Below are 15923 nucleotides of genomic sequence, written 5' to 3' on the forward strand. Positions count from 1 at the left end.
TTAAAGGAAAATTAAAATAGTCATAATGATAATCAAATGACTAAACGATGAATCAATTTAACTGACTTTGCAAAAACACTGAGCATCATGCTTCCTTACATTAGTTCCACATACACCAGCATTGAGGAAGTACAAAATTTTAAAGCAGTACAAACTTCACTAGTAACCATATATGAATGCACCACTAATCTAGGTCAATATGGAGGAGGAAGAGTTGGGGCAATGTTGCCAATTCAATTACTGTACAAGTCGGTAACCAGCCCCCATTGTAATCCCATTATGGAACATAAAACAAAGTACATGTATACAACAAAATGACTTCACCGAGTGATTGCCTCAGAGGAAATGCACAACTCCATCAGATGACAAAGCTATTATCCAAAACAGACCAGCGAAGCTTGCTACATTAGCATTGTGACTGCCTATGGGATGAATGGTGAGCCCTTTTCCTTGAACAGCTGCGCTCAATTCCGTAACTTGAGTTTCTGCAGAATGTGTCATCCAGCTAATCAGCAAGCCACATCAAGCTATTCCTCAACATTTCAATTCATCCTTTTAAGCAATAAAATTGTACTTACAAATCATCCTTCTGCATTTTACTTCTTGATGACTCCTGGGGCCTAGAACCCTGTCAAATAGGGGTTACTTTTATGAGTATTTATATCTAATTACACAGACACATGCTTAAATCAGATAAAAGGGCATGACATTGACGTCAAAGCTAAATATGATCATATTGGCACATTTTTAGATGTATAAATTCACATAGAAAAGTCAATTAGATATTCTTAGATATCATACTGGCAGGCACAATTAATACCTTGCTGCTTCTGCCATGGACCTCCTCCAGGTATTCTTCATAAGACTGCAATAAGAAGTTGAGAAAAAGACAATAATCAGAGCAAAAATTATGATAACTCATGACAAGTCGTTCAATTGTTCTCAACAAAATGACTTTATAATTTCACTTATGAAAATTAAAATAGATATATACCATTACAAATAAAATTAAAAAATAATTCAAATTGTGAGCTTTTCTTGGCAGAGCATTCAGAATGCAACTACTTTGAATAAAGCAGGCAACTTATAAAAGAACTCAACACTAGTACGGCTACAGTGAGCTAGTTCAGCTTCATTATTCTCCCAGTCCCAATTCCCAAGATGCAAAGGAATTTATATGAATTCCACCTTTCTTACAAAAGAGACTTAGAGAGACGGGGGGGGAGAGGAGGGGGGAAGGAATGGTTGGGAACTCCCAAAAAAATCAAATAAATTTAAACTAGAGTTAAGCAAAACAACCTCAATTCGCTTAGATGATATATAAACCAAACTTTCCAACATCCCACAACAAACAGGTCAGAAGTGCAAATTCATATTATTTCAACAAGATATAATTGATTAACCTTCATGTCTGTAAGTTCACTCATTTGCAAGGAGGATTTCAAACAGTTCTTCAGGTATTAAATCAATAAAGGGGGAAAGGAGAAGAGAAGTCAAGAAACGAAGATAAGAAGCATAATACCATTTCGAGAAAATCATCGTCCGTCAGGACACTAGGTAGGCGGCTTTCTGCAGACAAACCCCAAACATCAAATCGAGATGACAAATCCCTGTCCACTTGTATATTAGAATGGTATCCATTAATGCGAGAATTTTTTTCCCTTGTAACTTTTGATGCCACAGAGTTGACAGGCAAATTTTCAGGAAGAACAATACCAGTAGATCTCTGATTTGCCAAATGAAATCTATTTGCTTCAGCATGATGTTGGTAAAGCATGGAAGGATAGAGCATGGATGTCTGCGAGAGATCCACTTGGGGGCCATTATACTCTTCCTCCCCTAACGAACATGGAGGCTCTATACAAGGCCTTTTTGAAGGAAAATCATCCATGGGAATACTGTCCACAATAAAATCATAACTAAAGGCTCATGACCAGGTTTAAAAAAAATAAGAACATTATCTTCCAATGTTTAGAACTTATTACCTATTCAGTAGACCATTCACATCATTCTTCCCATCAAGAAGCTCACAAAGAGCTTCTCCGACATCTGGAGACAACTCCTGAAAAAGTCATATTTTAAAAACATTTTTACAATGAGTTAATGCAACAAAAAGTAAATCAGAAAGAAGTTAATATAAAAATTAAAAACCTGGCAGTCTCTGCTAATTTTAACAGGTTTGTACTCATTCAATGGATTCTTGAGATGAAGAGTCCTTTGGAAAGGCAGATCATTTAACCGCAGCCATTTGACCTTAAAACTGCGCCCCCAGGGATTACTTCTACTACTTCCTTGACTCCATACATTGTCTCGCCTCCATCCAACAGAAGACATCATTTGGGCATACCCTTGGAAGAAACCACTCATGTTGACACTGAATATTAAAATTACTTTACCAGAATTCTGCAACACAACCATATGCTTCCTTGTAAAGTATCTAGATTGGGAAAGCAAAGCATGAGACTGAAATAAAGACTATCTTACATGAAATGCTTCTTCCAAAATTGGTTCATTCATTACTTGAGTAGCCCAAATTCCTTTCTCAACTGATAGTTGGATATTATGATGATTTAAACTCTTAATGATGAAATATCTTGTATCATACAATCTACCCTTTTTGGTCGAAGTTGAATTCCCAACATGATCATGAGAATGCCCCACTTCTTCTGACTTAGATGGATCACCCGCCTCATTAACTTTGTGACTTGAACTCTCTGACAAGAAAGTATCATATTATTCACTCATCACAGTAACAAATTTACAAATACAAATTCCATAAAATGTATTATAGTTTTTCACATGATGCATACATGAATGCAAGATGATTACATTGAGCCACCAATGTCTAACTACTACAAATGATATTACTTTGAAACAGAAGTAAGGGAAATAAGAGTTGCCATATTAGTTTTTTTTGTTATATATATAGAATTGCTATATTAGTAAAAATGCTGATATTTGTACACTAAAATTAAGCTCCTAGAGTTTAACTAAAACCCAATAGACATTACATCAAACCAAACTACCAACTTATATAATACATACCAGTTGATGCCTTCCAAGTATGATATATTATATAAGGAGGACAGCAAATTGAACACTATGCATTCAGTCAAACACATAAATAAAAAGATATTAGTACATCTTCTACAAAGAGGTATAGCATGAACAGCATCAAGTGCAGCTTCCAACTTCAGGCCCACATATACTGGAAATTTCCCCAAATGCATATCAAAGACAAGCATTGATGTTCCAGGAAGATATTACACATTCACAAATGTAAAAACAGAGTAGACGCACAGCATATAGTATTACAATTACCAAAGAACTTCTAAAGGTAAATTTTCACAACGTAGATCTTAAACTTCAGTTGTAACCGAAAAGTTTGAAACACTTGACATCCAACACATCAATAAATGTGTGTTTGTTTGTGAGATAATATGGGTCAGATTATATTCAATGAGAATAAATAAAATATTGATCTGCATTTTTTTATATTACCAAGAAAAAAAAGTGCTAATAACAGCCAAAGCAACCACAAAGGCTCAACAAGGATTAGGAAAAAAAAAACACCAAAGTGAGAGATGGAAGGTTCCAAGTGTTACAAAGTTTACCAAACTGCTCTAATTACTAATCTGATCTTCATCTTTATCACAAGAACCAAAAAGACACCAAGCTATGTAGCACTTTCATTTATGTACCAAACTATTGTGTTGCTATCCCTATCACTAGTCAAGCCTTCAGGGTATAACCCCACTTCCAGCCAAAATACTTCCAATCTGCAATTCCTTTGATCATGTGTACACTCATCAAAACATAGGTAGGCCTAAGGAACATTTTTGACAAAGTGAAACAAATTTGAGTAACAACAAATGTAAAAGCATGTCTCAAACTATTCTTCAAAAAATTTCTTGGTTCACAATTTGTAAAGTTCTCGTGATCCAAAAGAAGCACTCCTAACCGCTACATATTTGTCCTATAGCTTCAGTTGGACTGGCAATGAAATAAAATTGCAAGAGGAGTTGCCAGTGCTCACTATTCATGTTAAGAGCAACAGAAACTTCTGTTACCACCAAACAACTTGAAACCCTGTCAAAACATAAAAACTCCAAAACCTATCAAGCAGAAGCAAAGAACGATACCCAATTGTTATCAACACCAACATTAACTACAGAGCAACAACGAGAACCTCAAGATATGAAACTTAGCCCCTGATGTGACACTATAAACCCACAAAAACTATAACACTACAGATTATAGGGTCAAAACCAAAAAAAATTTGGACAATTCCTAGACAACAGAGACCTAGATTCTCAATTCCAAACAGAATTTTAGCTGCTGAAGAGTTTATTAGCATCAAGCAACTTAAGGAGATGAACACCCTACAACAAACAAATGCCACCAAAGCCAAATATTTACAGCCACCTAAGAGCGGTAGAGCATATGCAAATGAATTGAACTCTGATTGTAATGTTTTTTATATCCACTTGGAGAAAATAAAATAAAAATATAATACATGTTCAACTTTGACCCCAGGATGATATCCAATCAAAATAGTGCTAAATTTTAGTAGAAATCAATAAAAGAGGACAATACCGGGTCCAGTATGCCTAAAACTCATTTGAAATCATGAGAAAGATGGACATGTTGAAACACCTAATCGACGTCAAACAAATTAAATCATATCAAAATTAAAAAATTATATAGAATATTTAAAAAGAAAGAACTCGCATTATTATTACCTGGATCATCTGAATTCCCCATGTCTTGTTTCCATTCGGTAACAGATGAATCAACTACAGATGCATTTTCCTTTGCAGTATCACAAGACATATCCCTATCAACCTACTATGCCATAAATTCAGGTGCAAATGTAAGCACAAACTGGACTCTGTGACATACTTATGGTAAGGTAGGAGAAACAAAAAACAGAAAAGAATATATGATAAAATAGAATTCTAGCAATATCTTGACCACAACCACGCAGGAACAAACCCTCCAGGAAGAGAACCAAATGAGTCATGTCCATTTGTTTAGGGGGTAAATAAAGTTATCCTTTCTGTTGAGTGGAAATATTAAATTTTTTCCACTCAAACAGGCATCAGAAAATTTTTCCAAAATAAAAATTTTTCTGCTGATTTATTCCCGTTAAAAAGATAATAATAAAAAAAACTGTTGAAAAAAGTAAAATCTTCATTTCTTCTGAATACCCAAGAACAACTAAAGAGTACAAAAACCGCATAGGCAATACAGAACAAGAAATAAAGTATAAGGGTGCCAATATGAAACTAAACAAGCAGTCTCCTTTTGGTTCCTTTAGCATAAATAAATAGTGAAGAGTAGCAACTCACAACCCACAAAAATTGAAAAGTAAAAGTTAAAACCTCATTAGCACTTGCAGCACTGTTATCACAAAGGTGTATCCTCCACCGTAAGACTTTCATAATGTTGAAATAAAGGTAGTGACATGTTAACATGATGATATGCTTAACAATCTGTGTTATATTTAGATAAGTCCTAAGAACTGAACTTCATGCTAAATAAACATTATTATCATGTCTAGGTAACAGATTTTTTTGCATGTTGATCGCAATTTCAAAAATGAAAGAGGGTAGTTCCAACTAAACTATCATGTCAAACTGTCAATTACAGAAATTGAAACCAAAATGACAAATATTGCTATCCAACTCTCGAAATATAATCAATGAAGAAGGGAAATTTTCCAACATTGCTACTATACAACCTCTCTTAAACATTACCCTGCCATAGTATTAGCTGGTCAATTTAGTTCAGCAAATCTCATAGTTTACATATCATTAACATCTAATATAATGAAAAATGCCTATTAAACTGAATCAACTTCCCACCCATTTCAAAATATAAGGAGAAAGTCAATGTGAGACAACAATGTTTTCCTATGTACCTAAAACCAAGAAGCCATTACAGCACTCTCAAGTCTCTATAATCACTCAACCTCCACAATTGCTGAGAAAAACTTCCAGTACAATGAAAAATTTTTGTATAAAGATTGGACAAATCATTTACTTGATTTCAATTCCCACATTTTCTCTCAGCAATCAATAAGTACACCCAAACCAAGATTGACCCAGTTACTGCTAAATTCACAAAAAAACTATGCCAACCCAATTCAACACCTCAAAAAAGTTAAAAACCCTCCAATGCAAAACACCCAAAACCCAAGTCAGCAAGATCTTTAGCATAACAGCACGTTAAACAAGAATGGAAGCAGAAGCATACCTCCTTAGAGAGAGACAAGACGAAGAAGTTTTAGAGAGAGGTAGTGTAAGAGTACGAGAAGTATCAGTGTGTTGTGTGTGTAACGTTGAAAAGTTTTGAGTAAATCTTCCTCGGAGCCCTAATTTTCGAAAAGTACTTGTTATAAACTGTATACAGTTTACGGCTTCGGAACTCACTTTTGCTAGCGTTACATATCAGTGAGGGGGAGCGAACGAAGATCAATGGGTCTGGAACTCATTGTAGTGAGGCTCTGCCACGTGTCTGGATATTATTGAGCTTTTGGGGAAAGTCAATGGATATTTTCATGTATAATTTTCTTTCTTTTTTTCTTCTTTGTCTGCTTCCAACTCAAAATATATTCCTTCGGTCAAGTGAATGTTAGTTTGGGCCACACTTGGAAAAAGGCCCAATTCTGGCTTGCTTGAGAGCTGAGACTTTGAAAAATGATTATGGATCCAAACAATAAGCCTCATTTGGTTTGCACATTAGAGATAGAAATGACAACGCAACGCGAGGCGAGGCTGGTTTTGTGACTTTGTCATTCTCATCCTCCTCTCTCTTTTTCTCTCTCTTAATTCCTCTCACTCAAAGCCACAACCTTAGGTTGAATTATTAGGGTGGACCAGATAACCAATTTCTCAATTACTTAATTATATATCTCTTAGAGCAATATATGCACTTCAAATCATGAGGACCAACCCTGAGCATATATGTCTCGAGGGGCGACTGCTCTTAGTGCTCTGGACTCGCATTCAGGGAGGTTAATTCATGTAGTTAATTGTATGTATGAGGTGATCTTTGAAGACATAACAAATATTTAAATGCACACTTCTTTTGATAAACCTACTTCTCACAATGTCGGTCAAATATTTTTCTTTTTTCTTTTTTTCTTTTTTTTTGTCTGAAAAAATTATTGTGCGGTGATCGTTGATCGAACAGGCAATCTTCAGATTTTGTTTGTGGTAGAAATAAGTCCCATTCTATGTTATTATTATATTGTATGTGTCAGATCGACTTGCATGAGAATAGTAATTAATAATGAACAATGATGTTTATCTTTATCAAAGAGTGCTTCTCATATATGTTGATCCCTAATAATAAGACGCTGGTCATAGACTCATAGCTAGCTAGAAGCCAAACCATTCACCATTGTTGATTATATTAATCAAAAGCGCACGAACGTCCAGCTCACTAAAAGATTACACGAATCTCATTTCATGAACTTAACAAGCAATCAATCAAAAATATTAAGATTCATATACAAGACATTGATGATTTGATGACCATCATCACGTGGCCTCCAAATTAAAAATAAATATTTTTATTACACTCTCGATGTGAATCTCGTTACCCATGCTTCCTATAATTTGGCCGGTGCGATCCAGGGGATTGCATGCATGCTTCAATCTTATGTGTACCATCACACACCAATTTTTGAATGAGGCATACCATATAGAACGAATTTTTTTATTATTTTTTTTTTTTCATGAAATCGTAATAAGTAGTGGACAATAAATGATCACCACTCGATCTATTGGGCTGAATCAGAATAACGAGTCTCGTTATGCCCACAAGTGATTAAAGAAACAATCGAGAAATTTGAATATTTTCTTACTCATGTCAAGAATAAGAGTAATTCTATGTAACACATGTTTTCTAATACATATTATGTGGTAATGTTCTCTTGCAAGACAATTAACAACCTAAATATAAGATGTTTATGTTGTGTTGTCTAATTGTGAATCTAGACCTTATATTAAAATAAGAATCAACATAATCAACGATCCAAATTTACATTCTAGTAATATAAGTATGCTGTGTTATCAAATTATCAATCTAAATTATCAATTAAGTACGTTGATTACTCTTGACTAAATGTGTGGTCCAAATTAATAGTTTATCAACATACATATGCATATAACGTACATTGTATGTATAAAAGGCAATTAATGCTCATCTCTTATCAAACAATCTAGCATGTTGTCTTTTGTTGACAGATTTTTAAGTAGAAAACATTACACTGTATACTGTGCATATATAAATAGGCAGACCTCTTTTATTAAGGGATCTTTTAAATAAGCTTATTTAAGGAATTTCTTACGGGATTCCTCTACATTATATTTTGATGATCGAAACTTTTTTTTTTTTTTGTCCCCATTGTAGCTAGGATCATTCATGTAAAAAATTAAATAAATCAGAAACCATTTGACTAATGATTAAATGATCACCATTTAAAGTTTTTATAAAAAAATATTTTATTCATCTATTTATATGTTCAAAATTAAATATTTTAATGATTTTTTATTTGTCTAATTTTTTACAAAAATAATTTTGAAATAAAGACTTAAAAAATAAATAACTCTGAATGTTAAAAAACAATATAAATTTTATGAAAAATCTCTTAAATAAAATTACGTAAAAAATGTCTTAATAGAAGGGTCTGTATATACGGGTATACAGATATTTTTGTTGGTCAAAGTGAATGACAACTGGGTACACATCATATGAATAAAGATTGGACAACATCTCCATGCATCAGTAGCATGCTGCCATGCTGTGCTGAGCTACCAGATGACAAGCTGAGTAGCGCGCGAATCCCACTTGGCCGGTTCAACAAACCCGATCACGTTGGCTTGCTGGAACACGTACGTGGGACCCGACTTAGCTCGATCATGAGGCTGTACATATATTCCCATGTTTTTATTGATGAATCTCTTAAATATTGTTAATTATCTGAGGGATAAATTATGGTATCCACTCTATATTATGGTTTAATAATCGGAACTTTTTCTAAATTTTAATTTAATGATCATTCTTTTAAATAAAAAATTAGACTAATTATAAACCTTTTAAATATTTAATTAAATAGTGAACATTTTGGTGTTCACCAAAAAAACTGTGATCTGTGTATCGATAATATTATCTTATATTAAAATACTATAGGTTTGTATAAATGCTTATAAATATTTTAGACTCTCTTTTTATTATCAATTAATTTTAAATTGAATGCTCTAATTTTTTTAATTGAATAAGAGCAAATTCAATCACCAACGTGCACCGTACCCGGTTATTGGGCATCTCCACTCATAGCCTAATGCACATTAATTGGCATACATAGCTTGGAGAGCCAAAGAAAACTAGATTTAAAGAACAACATCGCCAATCTGGCAATCTGCCATCTATATTTTGTATGGAGACATGCAAAAGAGACCAATTTGTGACTGTGATATGATCATTAAATAAGCTGCTGGAGATTTTCCTTTGAATTAATTTTTGGTTGTGATCGAGCATGGAGCAGCAGAGTGATATATATTATTGTGGAATGAATGAATATTCTAGCCCAATATATATAATGCATGAGCATCCGGCAATCAAGTTTCTTCAAATTCCCCTGGCCAATAAAAAAAAAAAAAGGTTCTTCAAATTCATGGTCAGTACTTAAAGTTTAAGACTTGTCAAACATTGAAAATCCTTGAGAAAGGAACACAATCATTTCCAATAGTAATTTAAGAAGAATGCATGCAGCTAGTTATAAATTAATGTCAAATATATATTATTATAAGTTTCAAAAGTCACTACTCTTGTGCAAGGAATAAAATTTCGAGTTTCGAGAAAATTTCGATAGAAATTTTGACGGAAATTTAGAAGATTTTTAAATTTAATTTGACAGAAATTAGACGGAAACGACGAAAATTACTATCAAAATATAGAAATTTTGAATGAAACTTTACCATATGTTTATTTAACATATTATCTACTACATTGATAAAAAACATTGAAGAAACCAAATTATATAATAAGTTTTATGTGATATAAGATAAATATAATGCGCGCTGAAGACAAATACTATTAAATAAAATTAGTATAATGAATAAATGAAATTAAAATATTCTTTATATTTTATAATCTATACACTAAACCCTATATACTTTAGGGTTTTTTTTTTTAAAGTCCATTTTTTAAAATTCATTATTCATCCGGCCCAAGCGCTACAGTAAAATACTATAGCGGCCCACTTTTAAAAAACCGGCGCTACAGTAACAACGCTACAGTGACGCCGTTACTGTAGCGCGCTACAGTGTTTTTAAAATGCCATTTCCCCTTTTTTTTTTTTTCCATTTCAGTACCAATTGGTACATAAACTACCCAAAAAAACAAATAATAATTTATGTATTTTCATGTCATAAACATATTAAATAATAACCAATATAAAATACAAAAATCAAGATGAGGCATCCATAATCTTTTACGTTTTAATAGTAAATATAATTGTTACTATCGAATAGTAACAATCATCTATTGCTACTGCCGGGCAGTGGCAATCAAGTATTATCATTGTTTGATAATAACAATCACTTATTGTTACTGTCTGGCAGTGACAATCAGAAATTGTTATTATTTGGTAGTAACAATCACCTATTGATACTGTCTTACAGTAACAATCACCTGTTGAAGATAACTAATATATATTGTTATCGTCATACAATAACAATCACTAAAATTCAAACCATAGAAAATTACAAAATTCAGAGAGTAACAATCACCTGATTGCTACTGTCACACAGTAACAAATCAATTGATTGTTAATTTGCTACTATCACACAGTAACAATCACATAATTGCTACTGTCACAGTGGCAACTATTATTTCTTGCCACTATCGAACAATCACTATTCTCATTGTTCCAAAAAGAACCCAAAAACAACATACATATACAAATCTTATGTATTTTTCTAACATAAACACATAAAAAACAAAAAAACTTAAACAAAAATCTTTATCATCTTCTTTTTTTCTATTTGCTGAAGTAGACATGTACTTCCTTTTTTTTTTTTTTTTTAATGAAGTTGTCGTGTGTCTTCTTTTTTTTTTCTTTTTTGTTGAAGCTGCCGTGTGTCTTCTTTTTTTTTTTTTTTCTTTTTAACAATAGCCACTGTAAAAAAAAATGCTATTTAACAATTGTCACTATCAACTGTCATTATTAACAATCATAACCTCACTTATATATTGTTACTGATAAGCATTAACAACTATAGCCTCACTTACATATTGTTATTGACAAGCAGTAACAATCATAGCCCCACTTACATATTGCTACTGACAAGTAGTAACAATCATAGCCCCACTTACATATTGGCTATAAAATGAATATGATATATTCTACTAACATAACTAAGATGCATGACATAACTATAAATGATTTGAACAATATATAAAATTTCCAATAATATATCTTTGATTCCTACCACCAATACATTGCCACCTAAACAAACATAGGCATGACCACAGAATTCCAATCAAGGAAAAGTCAAGAGAAACAAACCTCTCCTGCCATTGAAACACAAACAATGAATTACTCAATAATGATAACGAAACGCCAATATACAAGTAGTTACACAAACTAATACTATAGATAAGTAGTTACACAAATTGCAAGTACAGAAGCTAATGCCATGTTCTACCTTTTAGAAACTCAATTCCTCAACATTATTTAATAATCCATTACTTTCATGGCTTAGCATACAAACCAATCATAACAATCTTAATATATCACCATGGCCTGGAGGTATATGCTTGTATCATATATCAAGCTGCATATCACCATGGCCACAACCTTGAAATAAATTGGAAAAAAAAAAAATTAATTAAGCCACACCTATTCTATTCATCAGATTAAACACTGTAAAATTATGCAAAGCAAAAGAGCTAAAAACGCAAAAAGAAACTGCACAAAATTAAGTTACCTGTAAAATGAATATAGAGGCATACTCATTGTATACAGAAGCCAATGATGGAACTGTTACCTGTAAAATGAATCTTAGATAAGTCTCCAACATGCATGACCTTGGAAACATAAAATCAAAATAATGTATCCAAACGTTCAGTGGTGTGCAATCGATCTTCATCAACAAAAGTGAGAACTTCCCATCCACAGACAAAATTAATTGGGAATGTGAATTTTCGAGTACCATTAATTACCTGATTCTAGGTAGCAATATATGATGTAGAATAAAGGCAACAGAACATAAGTTTCAATTACAAGGGGGAGAGCGAAGGAAATTTACAATGAAACTTTTTCTTCAAATGAAAGTTTGTATTAAGAACCTGCAATTGCAGACATGGACTTGGATTGTGGCATGTCCATCACCTTTGCCACCTGAAATTGGAGTCCCAAAATCTGAACCCTAATTCAATGGCAGCGTAGGCCATGTTCCAAGCTAAGCTGAGAGAGAAAAGAGATATAGAGATAGAAAGAAGAGACATACTTGTGAGGTGGGGAGTGAGGAAGAAGGTCGATCTGGAGTTGCGGCTTCTGCTACCTTTTTCTCAAAGTGAAGGGAGGATTCTTCGTGGTGGTTTGCCGAAGAAGGGCACCGAGATCGATCCAAGCAGAGGCAACGATCGCCCGATCGACGACGGCAACGATGGTAAGTCGCCGAAGAAGGGAGCAGCGGCAAAGCTTGCAGACGGAGAGAGGGAGATAGAGATAGACGGAGAGAAGAGAAGGAGACGGAGAGAGAATGACGGAGACGGAAGAGAGGACCGGTTTGGTATAAACTGGGCCTCCTTCAAATATCAAAAAAGGACCTGGGTCTTAAAAGTATTAAGTGTCAAAAAATGGATTTTATAATAATTTACTTTATACTTTATAATCTATACTCTATATTGTTTAAGATATAATATAGGATATTAGGGTTAGGCCTATTAGGATATTTTTAATTATTTTTTATATAAAAATGTATTAAAACTTATTAGTTTAGCGTTTAAAAAAAACTAAACAAAACCCCAAAATGGCCTAACGAAATCCCAAATCATTTTTTTTTTTTCCAATTGCCCAAAAGTCCCAAACTTCAATAAAAAAAATCTTTTATTGTTTTTCTCTTTTTCCATTTTTTTTTCTTTTCTTTTTTTCTCTTTCCTTCCTTATCTTTCCCCGTGGCTGACCCTCTTTTTCTTTCCTTTGCTTTCTTCTTCTCCTTCTTCGCTGCTGCAGTGCTGCCTGTGACTTTTTTTTTTTTCTCTCTCTCACACACTCTTATTCCTCTATATTTCTCTCTCTGTATCTCCATCACCACCCTCACCATTACCCTCATCTCTTTCTCCCTCCTCTCTTTCTCCCTCATATCCCCCCTGTCCCCGCTCCCTGCTGCCGAAACCCACCGAATGATGCACAGAAAGTTTGAACCATCTCTTTCTCCCTTTATCTTTTTCTCACTCTATCTCACCCGCCGAAAATTTCGCCGAAATTTCGAGAATTTCAATAATTTTGGCGAAATTATCACGAAAAATCGACGATTATACGTTTCGATTTCGACCCCTCTTCAAATCGAAAATTTTGAAGAAATTTTGCCAAAATTTTCGAAATTTAAACCCTTGCTCTTATGCGCACAGTATATATATATATATATATATATAGTTTTTCTCTAGGGTCGCCTGCAATTTTTTTTTTATTTTTTTTTTGTGGATTATCATCACCGAGCACTTATCTGTGCATTTTTTATAATAGCCAAGTGCTGTAACAAATGCTCGACACCGCTTTCTTTGCCGATTTTTTAAAATATTTTTTCAACGGTTCATCTCATACCTTGTTAGAGTGTAGAATAAGATTGTGGAGACTACATGTTAGGTGGAATTAAAACCTAATATAAAGCTGATAAACCAATACCGAGTGCTTGCAGCTGAGAATCTATGAAAAAAAAAAATTACGAGCGCCTGTCCGCCTTATAGAAGGATTATATATATATATATATATGAGGGCCCTTCCAATAAGGGATCCCTCATTTAGTGTTAAATGAGGGATCACCTTGTGGGGCCCACACGAGTCGTTTTATATTAATCCGAACCGTTGATTTTTTACATCTTCATTGATAGATCATCCATGCAAAAAATCAGCCAAATCGGAAATCGTTTACCCGTTCGATCAAGTGGTCAAAGTTTAGGTGTTTATAGAGGAATTTGTTGTTCGTCCATTTGTTTTAAACTTTGACCGCTTAAACAAACGGGTAAACAATTTCCGATTTGGCTGATTTTTTGCAGAGATGATCTATCAATGGAGATGTAAAAAATGGACGGTTCGGATTAACACAAAACGACCCGTGTGGGCCACACAGGGTGATCCCTCATTTAACACTAAATGAGAGATCCCTTATTGGAAGGGCCCTCTACAGGCTCCTTCTATTGAGGTATACTTCAACTTATTTATGTTGAGGTATACCCTATTGGGGCCCACACGAGTCGTTTTGTGTTGATCCGAACCATTCAATTTTTACATCTCCATTGATTGATCATCATTGTAAAAAATTAACCAAATCGGAAATCATTTACCTATCTAACTTTGATCAAATAAATGGACGAACCAACTATTTTCGATGAAACCGTTCATTTGTTTGATCAAAGTTAGATAGACAAATGATTTCCGATTTGGCTAATTTTTTGCAAGGATGATCTATCAATGGAGATGTAAAAATTGAATGGTTTGGATCGACACAAGACGACTCGTGTGGGCTTCAACAAGGTCATACCTCAACATAACTAAGTTGAGGTATACCTCAATAGGAGTCTAGGGCCCTCTATATATATATATATATATACAACTGTCATTGCACATATTGCATTGACAGATAGTCCTGCTAAGTGGGAATGAAGTTGGACTCAAGATATCTATATAACCACAGTTCTCTCAATGATTTGTAAACAAGGGCCCCTACCTTCATGATCAACACGTAATTCTGTTCCCCACAGATAATATTAATATTAATGAGCATCACTTAAATTAGAGTGCGTACGTAATTTCATATATATAAGATAATTACTGTTATTGTCTTTATTGTGGCGTAGAATAAACCCTTTATTAATTTACTCTTTTTTTTCTTTGCTTGAACATTGATAACTTACTCTACGAATCAAGAATTAATACTTAATTATATGATAGTCCCATTTTGACATTTTGTGTGAAGATATCTTTTTTTTTTTTTTTTAGTAACCGAGGGTGTCCTCAATCTGTAACTTGTTTTTCTTATGCCCAAATGATTATATTAAAATTTAAAACTTCAAATCTATTAATTAGGTTATGTGATTGGTTCAGCAGTTACTATCAGAGGTTGTACTGTTGACCATAAAATCAAATATAATGATCTTTACGACTTTACCTCATTTTATTAAATTTTATTCATCAAATAACGTTATTTTATATATCTCATTTTTTTTAACAAGAGATTAATTTATGTACTGACACATTTTAGTATTTTTCAATATACAATGTCTTTAATTATTTGCTTTGTTTTCTGAATGTGAGACCCATAATAGATCCAATTCAATATGCAACCCATGTCCCTCTCAGCAAATCAACATTCCCACATGTGAATGTAGTGAGGCATTTCTTTAATTAGTCTCCAAATGTACAGTGGTGACTTGAAAATTAACAATTAATTAAGCTCTGAATTGCAGCTAGTGAGGTCACTCCTTATATCACCATGCCAGTAAAAAATGCACAAAATCTTGAATCCCTAGACCCAGCAAAGATTTCATATATATATATATATATATATATATTCCTCAAAGGACGTACACATCTTAATTTCTAATTAATTTTAAAGAGAGACAGAGGTGTAAAGTACTCGTGGACACACCTAAACAGATATTGGAGAAGAAGATTTGAAGCTTTA

The 15923-nt window shown here is 33.5% G+C and overlaps 1 protein-coding gene across 8 annotated transcripts; it reads right to left on the minus strand.

The window, feature by feature from the left end:
• Positions 1-29: 29 nt before the first annotated feature.
• Positions 30-6473, minus strand: LOC147273923 (YTH family protein). Of its 8 annotated transcripts, none has more exons than XM_086227688.1 (10): positions 6259-6466; positions 4743-4845; positions 2485-2714; positions 2152-2403; positions 1986-2062; positions 1717-1898; positions 1523-1617; positions 821-865; positions 579-628; positions 30-485 (listed from the first exon to the last, which is right to left on the minus strand). In XM_086227688.1, exons 2-10 carry the CDS (start codon positions 4831-4833, stop codon positions 407-409), a joined length of 1101 nt encoding a protein of 366 aa, XP_086083814.1. In that variant the 5' UTR covers positions 4834-4845; positions 6259-6466; the 3' UTR covers positions 30-406. The 8 variants fall into 8 exon arrangements, 7 of the variants coding, with proteins under 7 accessions (XP_086083814.1, XP_086083815.1, XP_086083816.1 ...); XM_086227689.1 differs by having other exon boundaries at positions 1523-1569; positions 6259-6464; XR_015119611.1 differs by having other exon boundaries at positions 440-485; positions 1523-1610; positions 6259-6465.
• Positions 6474-15923: the final 9450 nt, after the last annotated feature.

Source organism: Dryas octopetala, chromosome 9 (assembly GCF_963921425.1).
Source record: "Dryas octopetala chromosome 9, drDryOcto1.1, whole genome shotgun sequence".
Taxonomy (NCBI): domain Eukaryota; kingdom Viridiplantae; phylum Streptophyta; class Magnoliopsida; order Rosales; family Rosaceae; genus Dryas; species Dryas octopetala.